The 13,418-nt window shown below is 42.5% G+C and overlaps 2 protein-coding genes across 4 annotated transcripts in view; both read right to left on the reverse strand.

The window, feature by feature from the left end:
* SPATA48 (spermatogenesis associated 48) overlaps positions 1–6,965 on the reverse strand; it is a 121,116-nt gene extending 114,151 nt beyond the window's left edge. Inside the window, exon 1 of the mRNA XM_041122831.1 lies at positions 1,031–6,965. The gene's annotated coding sequence lies outside the window, so the exon portion shown is untranslated. The remainder of the gene's footprint in view (positions 1–1,030) is intronic.
* A 94-nt stretch (positions 6,966–7,059) lies between these two features.
* Positions 7,060–13,418, reverse strand: part of VWC2 (von Willebrand factor C domain containing 2) — a 56,498-nt gene continuing 50,139 nt past the window's right edge. For all 3 annotated transcript variants that reach the window (XM_030012914.2, XM_030012916.2, XM_030012915.2), the window contains one exon: positions 7,060–7,531. In XM_030012914.2, coding sequence (XP_029868774.1) covers positions 7,380–7,531 — 152 coding nt within the window. In that variant the 3' untranslated portion in view covers positions 7,060–7,379. The remainder of the gene's footprint in view (positions 7,532–13,418) is intronic.

Here is a 13,418-nt window from a genome sequence, read left to right on the forward strand (position 1 = left end):
TTCACAAAGTTTGCAAATCCTTTAAGGCTTACTGGAAAAAGTAAAGTAAGTGGTTATAAAGGTTTGTCTTTAATTCTGCCTACTATGAACAAAAGCACTTTACGTGAGTATTTGTGAAGGGTTCTCTCATTCACTGATTGCAGTCAAGTACAGATGCTTTATTATAGGTGCAATCTGTGGAAGAAATCCTGATCTCAGTTAGCAGTATTACTCTTGGTTTATGCTGGCTTAACCAAGAAAAGAATTCTCATTTGTCACTGCATACATGCTGTGTATATAGAAATAAACATCTCTCATTGCTAAAATACTTCAGGTTCTCTCTCCTGTACGGTTGGAACCAGAAGAAAAAATTTCTTTGCGTATAAAACCATGGAAAAAAGTTTTCCTTGTTTATCACAGAATCATAGAATGTTTGGGTTGGAAGGGACCTTAAAGATCACCTAGTTCCAACCCCCCTGCCATGGGCAGGGATACCTTCCACTAGACCAGGTTGCTCAAAGCCCCATCCAACCTGGCCTGCAACACTGCCAGGGATGGGGCAGCCACAACTTCTCTGGGCAACCTGTGCCAGTGCCTCACCACCCTCACAGTGAAGAACTTCCTCCTGACATCTAATCTAAATCTACCCTCTTTCAGTTTAAAGCCATTACCCCTTGTCCTATCACAACATGCCCTTGTAAAAAGTCCCTCTCCAGCTTTCCTGTAGGGCCCCTTCAGGTACTGGAAGGCTGCTCTAAGGTCTCCCCGGAGCCTTCTCTTCTCCAGGCTGAAGAACCCCAACTCTCTCAGCCTGTCGTCACAGGAGAGGTGCTCCAGCCCTCCGATCATCTTCATGGCCCTCTTCTGGACTTGCAACAGGTCCATGTCCTTCTTATGTTGGGGGCCCCAGAGCTCAACACAGCCCAAAATAATTACATGTTAAACTTGCTTTCATTTCCCCATGTTACATCTGCTGTGCATTTTCTATTTTTCCACATGGTGTGTGAACTGGTATTTGCATTCTTATTTTCACCATTTTTCATAAACTCACCTCTTTGCCGTGAGGTAGAATCTGTGCACACAGAAACACTCAGCACACTTCACTTTCGCAGTGGAGTCCTGCGGTTTGTTCAGAATCTGCAGCAGTGCTCTATATCCCGCTGGAACTGGCGTGCTTACTGTTTTATGTGATATTTTTCCCTTTTTGCCAAAGAAACATGAAGTAGGCTAACTTCTTGAGTTGTACTAAATTGACAAGATTACTAGCAAATATAAGTGGCAAACTCAACATTTACAATCAATAGATTATACATACTCAACAAGACTAACTTGCTATTCCATTACTATATTCTGCCTATTCTTTTCAACAATAGCTTTAATTATGCTGTGTATTTCTTAAAAGCAATGATCTTTTAAAAAGCAGGAAACTGTTGTTACAGAAATAGCATTACTATTAGCTAATAGCCCCAAATGAACCTAACATGAACAATGTAACAAATATTTCTAGTAAGTTGAGAGTTGATTGTTTTTAAACATCAGCTTTTGTGCTGCTAATTATGTCAGTGTTTTCCTATTACTGATTAAATAATATTCCATATCAGTATTTCCACATAGCCTCAACAGGTAAACAATAAAATCTTTTGACTTCTCTGTAACTGATAATTGACATACAAGTTTGGAGTTTCCCTGTATTTGTTTTAAAAGTGTATAAAATGAATAAGGCACATACTATATATAAGCAATTGGAAATACATACTAGGTTGTGTTTATTTTTTCTCTGCTATGGGAGCTGTTTAATGTGACATTTCAAATGACTGAAAATTTACATTTTCAGCATGGTTGAGCATAAGTATTTTTTAAGAAGAAATGGGATTCTGGGAAGGAGCGGCTGTCTTCTCAAAACTGAACAAGTTACAAACTTTCTGAAGTAGTACTTACTTTTATCAGAAAGTGACGAAAAATTTGAATTCTTGGATAGCCAGAAAAATAGTCTGTGATATTCAGTTCAGTGCTGTCTTCGCAGTTTGCTTTTTGTTTTTAATGCAGCAGGAATGCAGGGCAGAAGGTGTATTTTTGCAGACAGAAAACCCATGGTAGCACAGGCTGTGAAGAAAATTCATTGCCTGGTAAGGGGGAATAAATGGAGCGTTTAGTTGGATTGCATTAGATTCTTAAATAATATGTGCCTTTCAAAGCCTCCTACATATTATGGAGCTATCATAGTTTAGATATTAAAGTTACCATCAAAAGTAACATCAAATACTTTACAATCGTGACAATATAGTTTATATTACACCATATGAGAACATAAGAGATTGTCTTCCAAAGTGAGGGAACCTTTCATCATACCTTTTTCTTTCTTATTTGTATTAAAGACTTTAATTCAATGTCATTTAACCCTGGCTTTCAATTTTACACCTCTGGAGATGATCCAGTCCAATACCTTGCTAAATGCAGGTTCAGCTACAGCAGGCTGCTCAGGGCCATGTCCAGTCGGGTTTTGGCCATCCTCAAGGATGGACACTCCATGACATCTCTGGGCAACATCCTCCAGTATTCAATCACGTTTACCATATGATTTTTTTTTTTTTCCATCTCCAACTAGAATTTCCTGTATTTCAATTTGTGCCCAAATACACTTCTCATTTACTTTTCTTATGATACTCTTTGATAATCTCCCTGTGAAATACCTGTATGATATTGTAGCTATGTTTTTCTTTTGTTGAACAATCCTATCATAACATTCAGTTCCTCTGTCTCATATGTGATATCCTTCCTCTTTTTCCCCTTTAAGTCTTGCGTAAGTATTTAAGTGAGTACCAGCACTTCCATTTTTGTGGTTTAAATGAGTAGTATAAAGAATCCTACTGCACACTAACTGTGTAATTTGATAATTACCTGAAACCATCTAGGATATCATCTCTTCAGGCACCTGCTTACACAGGTTTGAAGCCAAATTAATGTATAGCGCACTCCTACAAAAATGGATGAGACCAAACCATTAATTTGTCTTGATTTCGGCTGGGAAATAAGCAGAAGCAAGTGAAGTAGAAGCAGAAATCTCATATTCATGCCAATGCAGCTACATAAGAACATCTGAGAAGAATATTCATTATCCGAGCAACAGACCTTCAAACACAAAATTATTCATGAGCTATCAGTGTGTCCGGAAATATAGCTTTTATAGATACAACCCACCTGCAAAGCTAAAGGACTCCTCATATGCAGGATGCATAATACTGTTTGCACTGAAGCAAAAACCAGCTGAGTACCTAGGCTTCAGTAGAGAAGCCAATATTCTCTGGAGTTTGGTTGACTGGGAATGATGCAGGTGGCTTTTCTCTTATTTTTTAAGGTTAAATATCAACAGGTGTATTACATGACCAAATCATAACATTTAGATAAGTACATGCAGCCACTACAGCAGTTCTGTTTTTTGCTTAGAGATTAAATTGGTTTAAAGGTGAGTGGTTTCCAACTGCCCTCCATAATGGCTAATTTTTAACTTTGAATCTTGTAATTTCCACGTTTTCATTTTCCACTCCTCTAAAGAGAAAGGAAGGTTTCCGTTTTAAGCCTCTGTCTATGTGAAGTGACATTATGCAGCAGGCTGCAAATCTCAGCTCCCCAACTCCATTGCCAAAGGCCCACACGCTGCTTGGTGTAGTCACCTGTTGGGAGTTCGGCTCTCGGGGTCTTTCGGTGCGCTTGCCTCTGTGCTGAGGTTGCTGCCAGTATCACCATGTGTTAGGTCTGGCTGGGGTGGAGTTACTCTTCATAGCAGGTGGCACGGTGCTCTGTTTTAGATCTGCGACCAAACCGTGCCGGTAACACACCGGTGCTTTGGCTGTTGCTGAACAGTGTGTGCACAGCGTCAAGGTCTTCTGTTTCTCAGTTGCCCCCAGCTAGCAGAGTGGGGGTGCGCAAGAGCTTGGGAGAAGACACCACCAGGCAGGTGACCCGAACTAACCAAAGAGATATTCCATGCCATATAGCATCACGCTCAGCAGTAAAAGGGAAAGGAGCAAGGTTTAGGTCAGGCTAGCTATCTTTTGCTTGGGAACTGGCTGTCCACTGGTCTGCCCATGGGAGGTAGTGAGTGATTGCCATTGCATCACTTCTTTTGTTTTGTTTTTTTTTTTCTTTTTTCTTTCACTTCTCCGCTTCGTAAATTATTTTCATCTTGACCCATGAGTTTTCTTGCTTTTACTCTTCCTTCCTTTTCCCCTGTCCCACCGGGGGTGGGCGGTGGGGGAGTAAGTGAGAGGCTGTGTGGTGCTTAGCTACCTACCGAGGTTAACCCACAACACACTGCCTGCCAATGGTGGTTCCACAACTGGGAGAGGCTGGTGCGACCTGCCCAAGAAGAGTCACTCAGCCCATTTCCCCATCTCAGGAATAACCAGAGAGCTCTCGTGGTAATACTACAGGCCAAAGCTGGATGTGGCCAGTGATCTCAGCATAAAGGCGGCCCAAAGCTCATGATGACTCCTACCTCGCTACAATTAAAAAAAAAAAAAGATGTCAAAAGACTTGAAGTTTATTTCTCAAAAAGAAAGATAGCTATATCTCAAAATGTAATCTCTTTAAGAAACCACCCACAGAGCTGGGTGTCAAGATGAATTTACCTAGGAAATTCCATATGAAATGGGAAAGGACCAACCTATTACTACAGTAAAGATGACATTAATATGTTGGTACCAGGACTGAAAGACGGAAAAATATTTTGGAAAAAACATGCAATAGAAAATACTTACAACAGCTATACTAGAAATACACACTAAAATATCCTTTAACTTTGCACTGACTACTTCAATAAAGACAGAACTTCCCAAAAGAACAGAAATTCAAGCCCTGGGAAACAGTATAAGGCTTAACAAGAACCTCCAGTGAAGGAGAAGCAAAGGGCAACTAGTCCGAGGTGAGATTTCCAAAAACTTAAAACATTATGGCCATACATTAAAAGACACAAATTCTGAGCCTCTCAAAATTTCACTGAAAACACTTATGTCTCTTAAAGAGACACTAAGCAGCCTATCTGGAAAGGCAACCCTACACTGAGTTGCAAGGCCACCTTCTCTGTTCTTACTCATGTCGCACAGCCGCTTCCTACGTGGGCGCTTCCACTTGTCTTGAGGAGACACGCATGGAAGACCACTGGTACTCACGGCACTTTCTCAGAGCTGTGCAGTACTTGATTTCAGCAAGCAGAAGCCTATATAGCCATGAGGCATGGGTCCTACTGATTTAGGAGCTAGCTTTCTGTCATATGACTACTGAATCTTATGAAATGGACAGGTATACTAGAAATAATACAATTTTTAGCCAAATCATACTTACTTTACTCCCAAATAAGCAGCGTCTCACTGTATTAATGAGAGGTATACAACAAATGAGGTACTCTTTTTATAAAATGGCAAAATCAAGTATTTATGTTTGTATCTGGAAGTGTACTTACGGTCTAGGTACAAATGAGACATGAAACACTTCTTCCCCTCGTCCAAGAAAAAAAAATAATCTGTACTCTGTGTCACCCCCCACTACCACCAGCAGACTGGGTGACAACCCACATATAATATTTCCTGTATCCCTGCTAGGAATTCCAGTTACTGCAAAACAGCATTTCCAGTACAATGTTTACACATGTGCACATCCACTTCAGGGAAAGTCATTAACTTAATTTTTGTATGATTTAAAACTATTTAAATCCAATAATCTGTCTTTCTGTCTCCTGTTCTTCTTGTGACTAGACTAATACCATGCATAACTTTTTGCCACAGGACTGTCTGTGCAAGAGACAGCTCCTTGATTTCTGATTCTGTCACTCCTCTTCCGTACCATCACTGGGGGAAATAACACCCAGTGGTTAAGACAGACCAATGCTCAAAATACAGACGTCAGGTGATACCTGGAATCCACTGAAGTCACTGGCAGAAGTCCTATGGTCTTCAGAAGAACCAGAAAATCATAATTCATATAGATGCAAACCTGGTAACCAAGTTCCACCACCAGAGTAAGTAGCAAAGGGTAGGTGGGAATTTAAGCAACAGTTTTCTGGTTTTAGATACTGATTCATTAAGTCCTCCCGCTAGCAAAAGCTTAAAGGTAAGCCCATATTTAAGTGTTTTCTTGAGCCACTGCCTTAACAGGTATTCAAAGCAGATGTAATGTAGTAGTTGCTGATAAACTAAACTTAAAATGAATCTAAGCAAAGGCTGCTCGTGGCTGAAGCACAGAGATGTGATTCACCTCACATGTAGTCAGGGTCAGCTTCTGTGCTAGAAATCCTTTCACGGATTCGAAGAGCTAGTTCAAAACCTTTCTCCTCAACACAGAGTGTGACAGACCCCATACGGACCACCAGAAGGAATCAAAAAGTTGAACCAGCACCAGCAAGGTGGCAAGAGTAGGGTCTAGGGAATGGTACAGCTACTAACCAACTGTCCTACCTGTGGATTAGCAACATGGAACCACATCAGTGGAGGCTTGTTTGGCTGCTCTAGCCCTTTTAAGCTACACTTCTCCACATTCATTATGTGTTACATTAACGATGCCATGTCGTTAGTTACCATCATTTCCACCAGCTGGGTGATGCTATGTTGTTTACTTCACAGAGGATTTTGTCCTGCTGAAATGTTGAACCTGAACCCAGGACAAATGTGTTATGTCTGAACTGAATATTAGGACTTGATTTTGTCTGATTAAATTTTTATAACAACAGCTATGAGAGACCAGTGTTGTATTACCTACTGCTACAAGTTATGTCAGCTGTGGACCAGTAGATAAGCACCAGTAGAACTAAAAGGAGCTGACCCACCTCTACACTACAGTAATACTCATAAATGAGCGCACGTTCTCTGAAAGCATATTCTACTCCTTTTTTTCACAAGCGAGAACAACAAAGTTTTGTCATATGCTGGCTCTTTCCTGACCCACTAAACCAAAAATAAGCAAAAAACCCTCAAACCAAAAAAAACCCAAGAAAACCCTCGTATGGTGAAACTAGAACAGAAATGTAATGTTTTAGCCATGGTGCATGTATACAACAGGACAGGCAATGATACAGTACTTTAATCTGTATTGTCTATATAAAACATTTATTTTTAAGCTCTATAATGATATTATAGAAATACATAGAATATTTTATAGAGTGTATTTTAGTGTACTCACTGTGAAAATAACACATTTATTAAGACAGGTATTCTTATGTCCAAACGTTTTAAATATATGCATTTCTTTGCCTTGCAGTATTATGTTACTTTGAAAAACAAAATATCAATATTTTATCCTTTGCTCCTCACCAGAATCTTCTCATTCAGATTTCCCTGGGTCATCTAGGGTGCTCACTACTGTGAGATATTTTATAAAAACCACAAAAAGTACTTAGATTTGTAGATTTCCTATATTTGTTTGCATTCATGTCTAGTGCACATAGCTTGCCGTTCAATTCTCCAAGTGCCTTCTTCGTAAGTACAATGACATATAGTGCATTCATCAGTTTTCACCTCCCGGCCTGCTGGAATGACAATGGTTTCTGCAAAGCAGTTCGGGCCTAAAAAAAGGAAAGAGTTTATTATGCGATACCCATAGCACACTGTAATCCAGCATAGTTCAGTTTTAGTCTCGAGCACGGAAAACCTAACACAGAGTGAGTAACGCTGGGCACACTAAACAAACGTGAGCAGGCGCACAAGGCATAAAAGCAGCAGAGACAGCAAGGACCCTGCCCTCCAATGTGGCTGGACATTTTCAGTACAGACTGTCCTGCCCTCCACAGGGGAACGAACGTGCGATAAAGCTTTTCTGTGAAACATGAAACTGTGACAGAGACCTGGGCACAAAATGACGACGCAGATGAATACAGATTTAAGCTAGAGAAAAAGCCAGTTACTGATAATGCAACAGTGCTACTGTAGACTACTAGAGAGCTGATAGTAGAAATGTTATTACTTTTCTTCCATTGGAAACAAGCATTGTATTTTGTGTAGTAATCAAAGTATCAGTTTATTTTCTGTTTCATGAGAAAATAGTCCTTTTCTGGTAGAATGGAATAGCTCCAGCCTCTTCTGAATGAAGACACTTTTCATGTATAAAATGAAATATTCCATTTTATGTAAGTCAGCAAGTCTACAAACACCCCTATTCACAGTACACCAAAGTAACTTCATTTCCAAGGATGAGGCAGGAGAACAACCCACCAGCACAATGTTCACAAGACAAATCTGGTTCTTTCAAAAGGTGACATCCTCGCATCTCTCTGCTGCAGAAGGCTACGAATGCTGTATTATCTACAGTTCTGTTAAAAAAGAAGTCTGTTTCTGTGTTGAAAATCCACACACACTTGTAAAGCAGCACTAAACCCTACCAGTCATCTCCTACCCATAAACTGTCATGTCCTCAGGGGAACTCAGCCCTTCCATTTACTAAGCACACAAACCAGCTGCTCAAGCAGAGCCTGGCCACTCAACAGCACTTTGGTACCACTGTCCAATGTGCAATAGGGGCCAGCATACATTGATCTGATACAGCTCAAACTCTTGAAAGAATATGGATGTGCAAACCACTTACCGACTGCCAACCTGTTTGCAACACAAGTAAATAAATCACAGATGAGGCTCAGTCTTCCATTGCCAGGGGTCTACTCTAAGACCTAAGCCAAACAGTATGGCTTCTTCTTCTAAAGAAATGTATTTAATTTTTTAAGTGTTTCCTCTGAAAACCAAAGGTAGGGGCACGCTGCACATTTTAAAGCACAAACCAAACAGTTCACAAGCCAGTTTTGGTAGTTATCTCTTTGGATCACGTTATGTGTTTGTGTACTGACACAGCAGCTTGAGAATAAGATACCAAACTGACAATAAGGAAGACCTTTCCTCACTGAAGAATTACCCTCTAGAAGAGACCTGCAAGACTTGCAGAGATTTGCTTCAGCAAGTTGTACCCATTAATACTCTGAATATTTAAGCCAGTATTTTGTTTTAGGACTGACTGTTGACAAGTATCTCTAACATGTGGCTTCTTCCATAGTTTTGGGTGGCTTCTTGCCCATTCAAGGCTTTGGATGCAGAACGGATAGCAAAATACTGCGTATCTCATGTAAAATTACCTGCCTTACTAACCTAATGTTACTGTGATACTTTTGTGTTTGCAGCCCCCTCAGTCTGTCCATGCAAAGGATCACTGGGCTGCGCAACACAGGAAGGAGGACTTCAAGGTGGAAGACATGCTCCTGCGTCCCACCGCACACTGGGAGGTGCCCTAGCTTTCAACTGATGATGAAGAAGCGTTATTAACTATGCTGTCCTCGGTGGGACTTTAAAAGAATGGAACTCTAATATATATAATTCTGTTTCAGTTAAATACAGTATTCTTCTTGCACCTAATAAACTTTCATCCCAAGAGGGCTTCACCTGCACATTAGGTAAAGATACCTGAATGTTCTGCATGCTGGCCTGTAATAGCCCCATGATTTACAAAGCTATATGATATAGAGACTTGAAATATTAAAAGCATTTCCATGGAGAATCTGTATGAAACCTCCAAGACCACTTGAAATTTAAACACTGTGTAAAAGGCACAAGAGGAACAAAAGTGATGTCAATCTCCTGTGCAGGATTTATTTCATTCTGGTAAAGTAAATGTTACAGGCTATACTTGGTTATAAAAACCAACCAGGGGATGAAGTAAAAACAGTGCAACACACGTAATATAATTCACTAGGATTCAGAATGTAAATGCCTCCATTTACAATTAGCAGCACCTTAATGCCACGCGTGATGAGTCCTTCTTACATCAGAAAGTTATTAAATGTGAAGATACAACAAGTGAGCCCTAAATTGTTACACTATTTAATATGGGGGAAAATCATTGCTTTGGTAAATCTACAGAAGAGCAATAACCATCTACTTGAGAAAGGGACCCTACAAAAATAAATGACAGAAACAAATATTTTTTAGTATCATGCAGCTTTTCTATAGAAAATCGCCTATTTTCTTGTTATGCATTTGCACCCATCATTACTGTAACTGCAAATCCTACATAGTACTTAGACTGGCAATAGTCAACTGGCATCCTTGCCTCATCTTTTCCTTTGCAATATCATGTGCGCACAATATTGTGGTTAATGTTACAGAAAAGGTCATAAATGAAAAGGCTGAACTGACTGTATTACTGCAACCCCATGCACATAAATGTCAGTACAATACAGTGTCCAAACATGGGAAAATAATTCCACAGCTCTCCTTTTATCATTTTTCCAAACCCTCAGACTCGTTCTAGGGAAAAAAACCCCAAGCTTCACCCCAAACCTCATTCAATTTTGAAGCTGTATGAGCTAGTCCTGGCTCTTGGTGTCTTGTGGCTCCCTTACCACCAAGCAGGCAACGCTCATCCCTTTCCTATTCCTCTGAGGAGCAGTCACAGAAACCAGACTTAGACGGCTGGACTGGTCAGAGGTGACCAGCTTGCAGTGATGGGGGATACGTGGGGCGGCAGCGGTGGGACCCTCGCTGTGGGGCTGCCCTGGCTGCAGCTGCACCTCCAGCAGCCCTTGCCCAGCCCCTGCCAGTCGGATGGACGGTGCTGATGAAGCAGCTAATGATCCGATTCTCTGTCTGCCTAAAAGGACAGTGGGGAAACGAAGAAATCAAAGATTTTAAGCAGACAGTGGGGCGAGGAAGCAGCGTGGGCACGCAGAGGCTGGTCTTAAGACTCAAGACTCAAGCCACTTCCTCACTCTCCCTTAGCAGAGGGAGGCAGAAGCACATGTCTCCTCCACATTCAGAGTGGATATGCTGCCCTGAAGGCATGGCATTTGCTGAAACTACTGCTTTACTTAAAACTGGGCAGTTTATATTGATTTAGCAAGATTTTCAGCTTCCCATCACAAAGGGCGAGACATTTTTGAGTTTTTAAGAAGTTTGCAAAATTACCTCACTTAGCACATGAGAAGCATTTCCAAGTAAATTGGGGCTGTTCCAACTCCAAAGCAGCGGCGGGCTTTCTGACTAGATGTTGCTGTTGCAGGAGCAGTGAATCTCTTCTCCTTGGTCTACAAAGCAGGCTGCCTGCTTTCTGAGCTCCTGCTTGGTGACACCACTACTCTGCCTGACTTTAGCAGCCAGCACTCATTCAGTGCAGCAGTGGCTTGTTTGAGCTTGTTTGATCTACAGTATAAACCTCCTGGGCCCCATCCCCAACCGTATACACTTACATAGCTCTAAGGAAGTCAGCGGTGCTGCACATCTTCACAGTGGATGAAAATCTGGCCATATCACTCTTAAATCTGGCAGAAAATTCAATATGACATACTGTACCAATTCCAAGTGCAGCTTGAAATCTACCATGACATCATTTGTTTTCCTAAAGTATATGCTGGCACTGTCAGACTCCGCTTGAGCCGTATCATGCTGGTATCAGCAGAGATTTCTTTCCTAGGGCTAAGGCACAGTTCCTGCCGTCTCAGCGATGTCTTGAAGCAGCGAGTTCAGTGCAAATCCTCAGTTCTCACACTGAGCACCAGATTGTCATGCAGCTCCCAGCTTCCCCACATCCGAATCAGTGAATCCCAGCTTCCAAAAGCAACATTTATACTGGGATCTAAGGAACTAGGAAGGCATATGTACTGGGTTTGCATGGCAAGGTTTTGGTAGTGGGGGGGCTACAGGGGTGGCTTCTGTGAGAAGCTGCTGGAAGCTTCCCCTATGTCCGGTGGAGCCAATGCCAGCCGGCTCCAAGACAGACCTGCTGCTGGCCAAGGCCGAGTGTGGAATGATAGCTGGAGGTGACTTACCGGTATGACACCCCCCCCCAAGGCAAGGTGAACCTCCAGGGTGGAACGCAGTGGACACGTAAAGAATCGGTTCTATGGTAGTTCCCTAAGCAACAGAACCTGCAACTTTAGATGTCAGCAACACCAGGGGAGCTTGGTATGCTGACTCTGAAAAGTAACACAGAGGGTGGAGCGGAGCCGAGATGCCGCGGCCAGGCTCTGTGATCGCAGGGATAGGGAACCGGAATGACAGGACTGAGAACGGTTGGTCCCTGCACTGAATCCACTGAAGCAAGGAGGTAAAATAATGGGGGTTCTGTTGAGCTAATGCCCGCCTTCTGGTTTATATCACACGTGCCCAGTTCTGGGGTACTGACATGCAACATCAGGTCCTTTGGGTGAACTTTGCTCATTATAATACCAAAACACACCTCCATCCCCAAAGTTACCCACTTCCAAGGTGCAACCACTCCCCCACAGGGCATGCGCTCTGAATTTTCTCTAGCATATACCTTTAAAAGCAAAGCGAGAGAACTTAATACCAATCAAAGGAAAGGTATGTGTGACTAGAGCCGCTCAAGCTCCACCTAAAAATAAGAAAATAGTATAAAAGTGCTTAAGAGAGGAGGACTGTTAGGAAAGACACCATCATAGACAAGTCAGGAGGACATTGCTGACTTCTGGGATCAGTCGATGGGCTGAACCTCTCTTCCCCCCTATAGGGATGCCTATGGGTGAGATTTGAACCCTCAGTTATACTGAGTGCTTCCCCCGGAAACTTAGAAATCTCTGTAGAGTTTTTCCATAATTTAGTGTGCTTGTAGTCGACTGTATTATTATTTGCATGTGCTTTGCAGACAATGTATTTATCACCAGCAATCCAAAAGAACACATATTGTTGCTTTAATAAACTGCGCTGCTCATTAATCTAGTCATGATAGTTCATTAACGCAACCAAACTCCTTAAGTCTGGTAATTCTCGTGTGTTGAACATGGCTAAGCCAAGAGTGCGGTACACTATTAAGTGCATCCATCATTGTGATAGTTACACGACCGGACTTAAGAGCGTTGAATTGGACATCACTCAGAAATCAAACCTAGCCGCCCCCAGACCCTCTGACATCTGAGGATAAGCTGGAACGCAAGGGGTTTTATTTTCTGCTTAATTCCTTTACCCTTTAACACAACAGTGAGTTCCATTGATGATGGTGGTAGCGCCTCTGGGATAACAGATTTAAGAAGGGGAAAAAGTTGCTGTGCAAAAAACCCCAAACCTGCAGTCGGACAGAGGAGTGAGAATATGTGGGAGAAAGAACCCTGCAGACCCCCAGGTCAGTGCAGAAGGAGGGGAGGAGATGCTCCAGGCGCCGGAGCAGAGATTCCCCTGCAGCCCGTGGGGAAGACCGTGGTGAGGCAGGCTGTCCCCCTGCAGCCCGTGGAGGTCCACGGGGGAGCAGATCTCCACCTGCAGCCCAGAAAGGAGGACCCCACACTGGAGCAGGGGGATGCTTGAAGGAGGCAGTGACTCCGTGGGAAGCCCGTGCTGGAGCAAGCTTCTGGCAGGCCTGTGGCTCCGTGGAGAGAGGAGCCCACGCTGGAGCAGGTTTTCTGGCAGGACTTGTGACCCCGCGGGGGACCCACGCTGGAGCGGTCTGTGCCTGAAGGACTG

Source organism: Aquila chrysaetos, chromosome 4 (assembly GCF_900496995.4).
Source record: "Aquila chrysaetos chrysaetos chromosome 4, bAquChr1.4, whole genome shotgun sequence".
NCBI lineage: Eukaryota > Metazoa > Chordata > Aves > Accipitriformes > Accipitridae > Aquila > Aquila chrysaetos.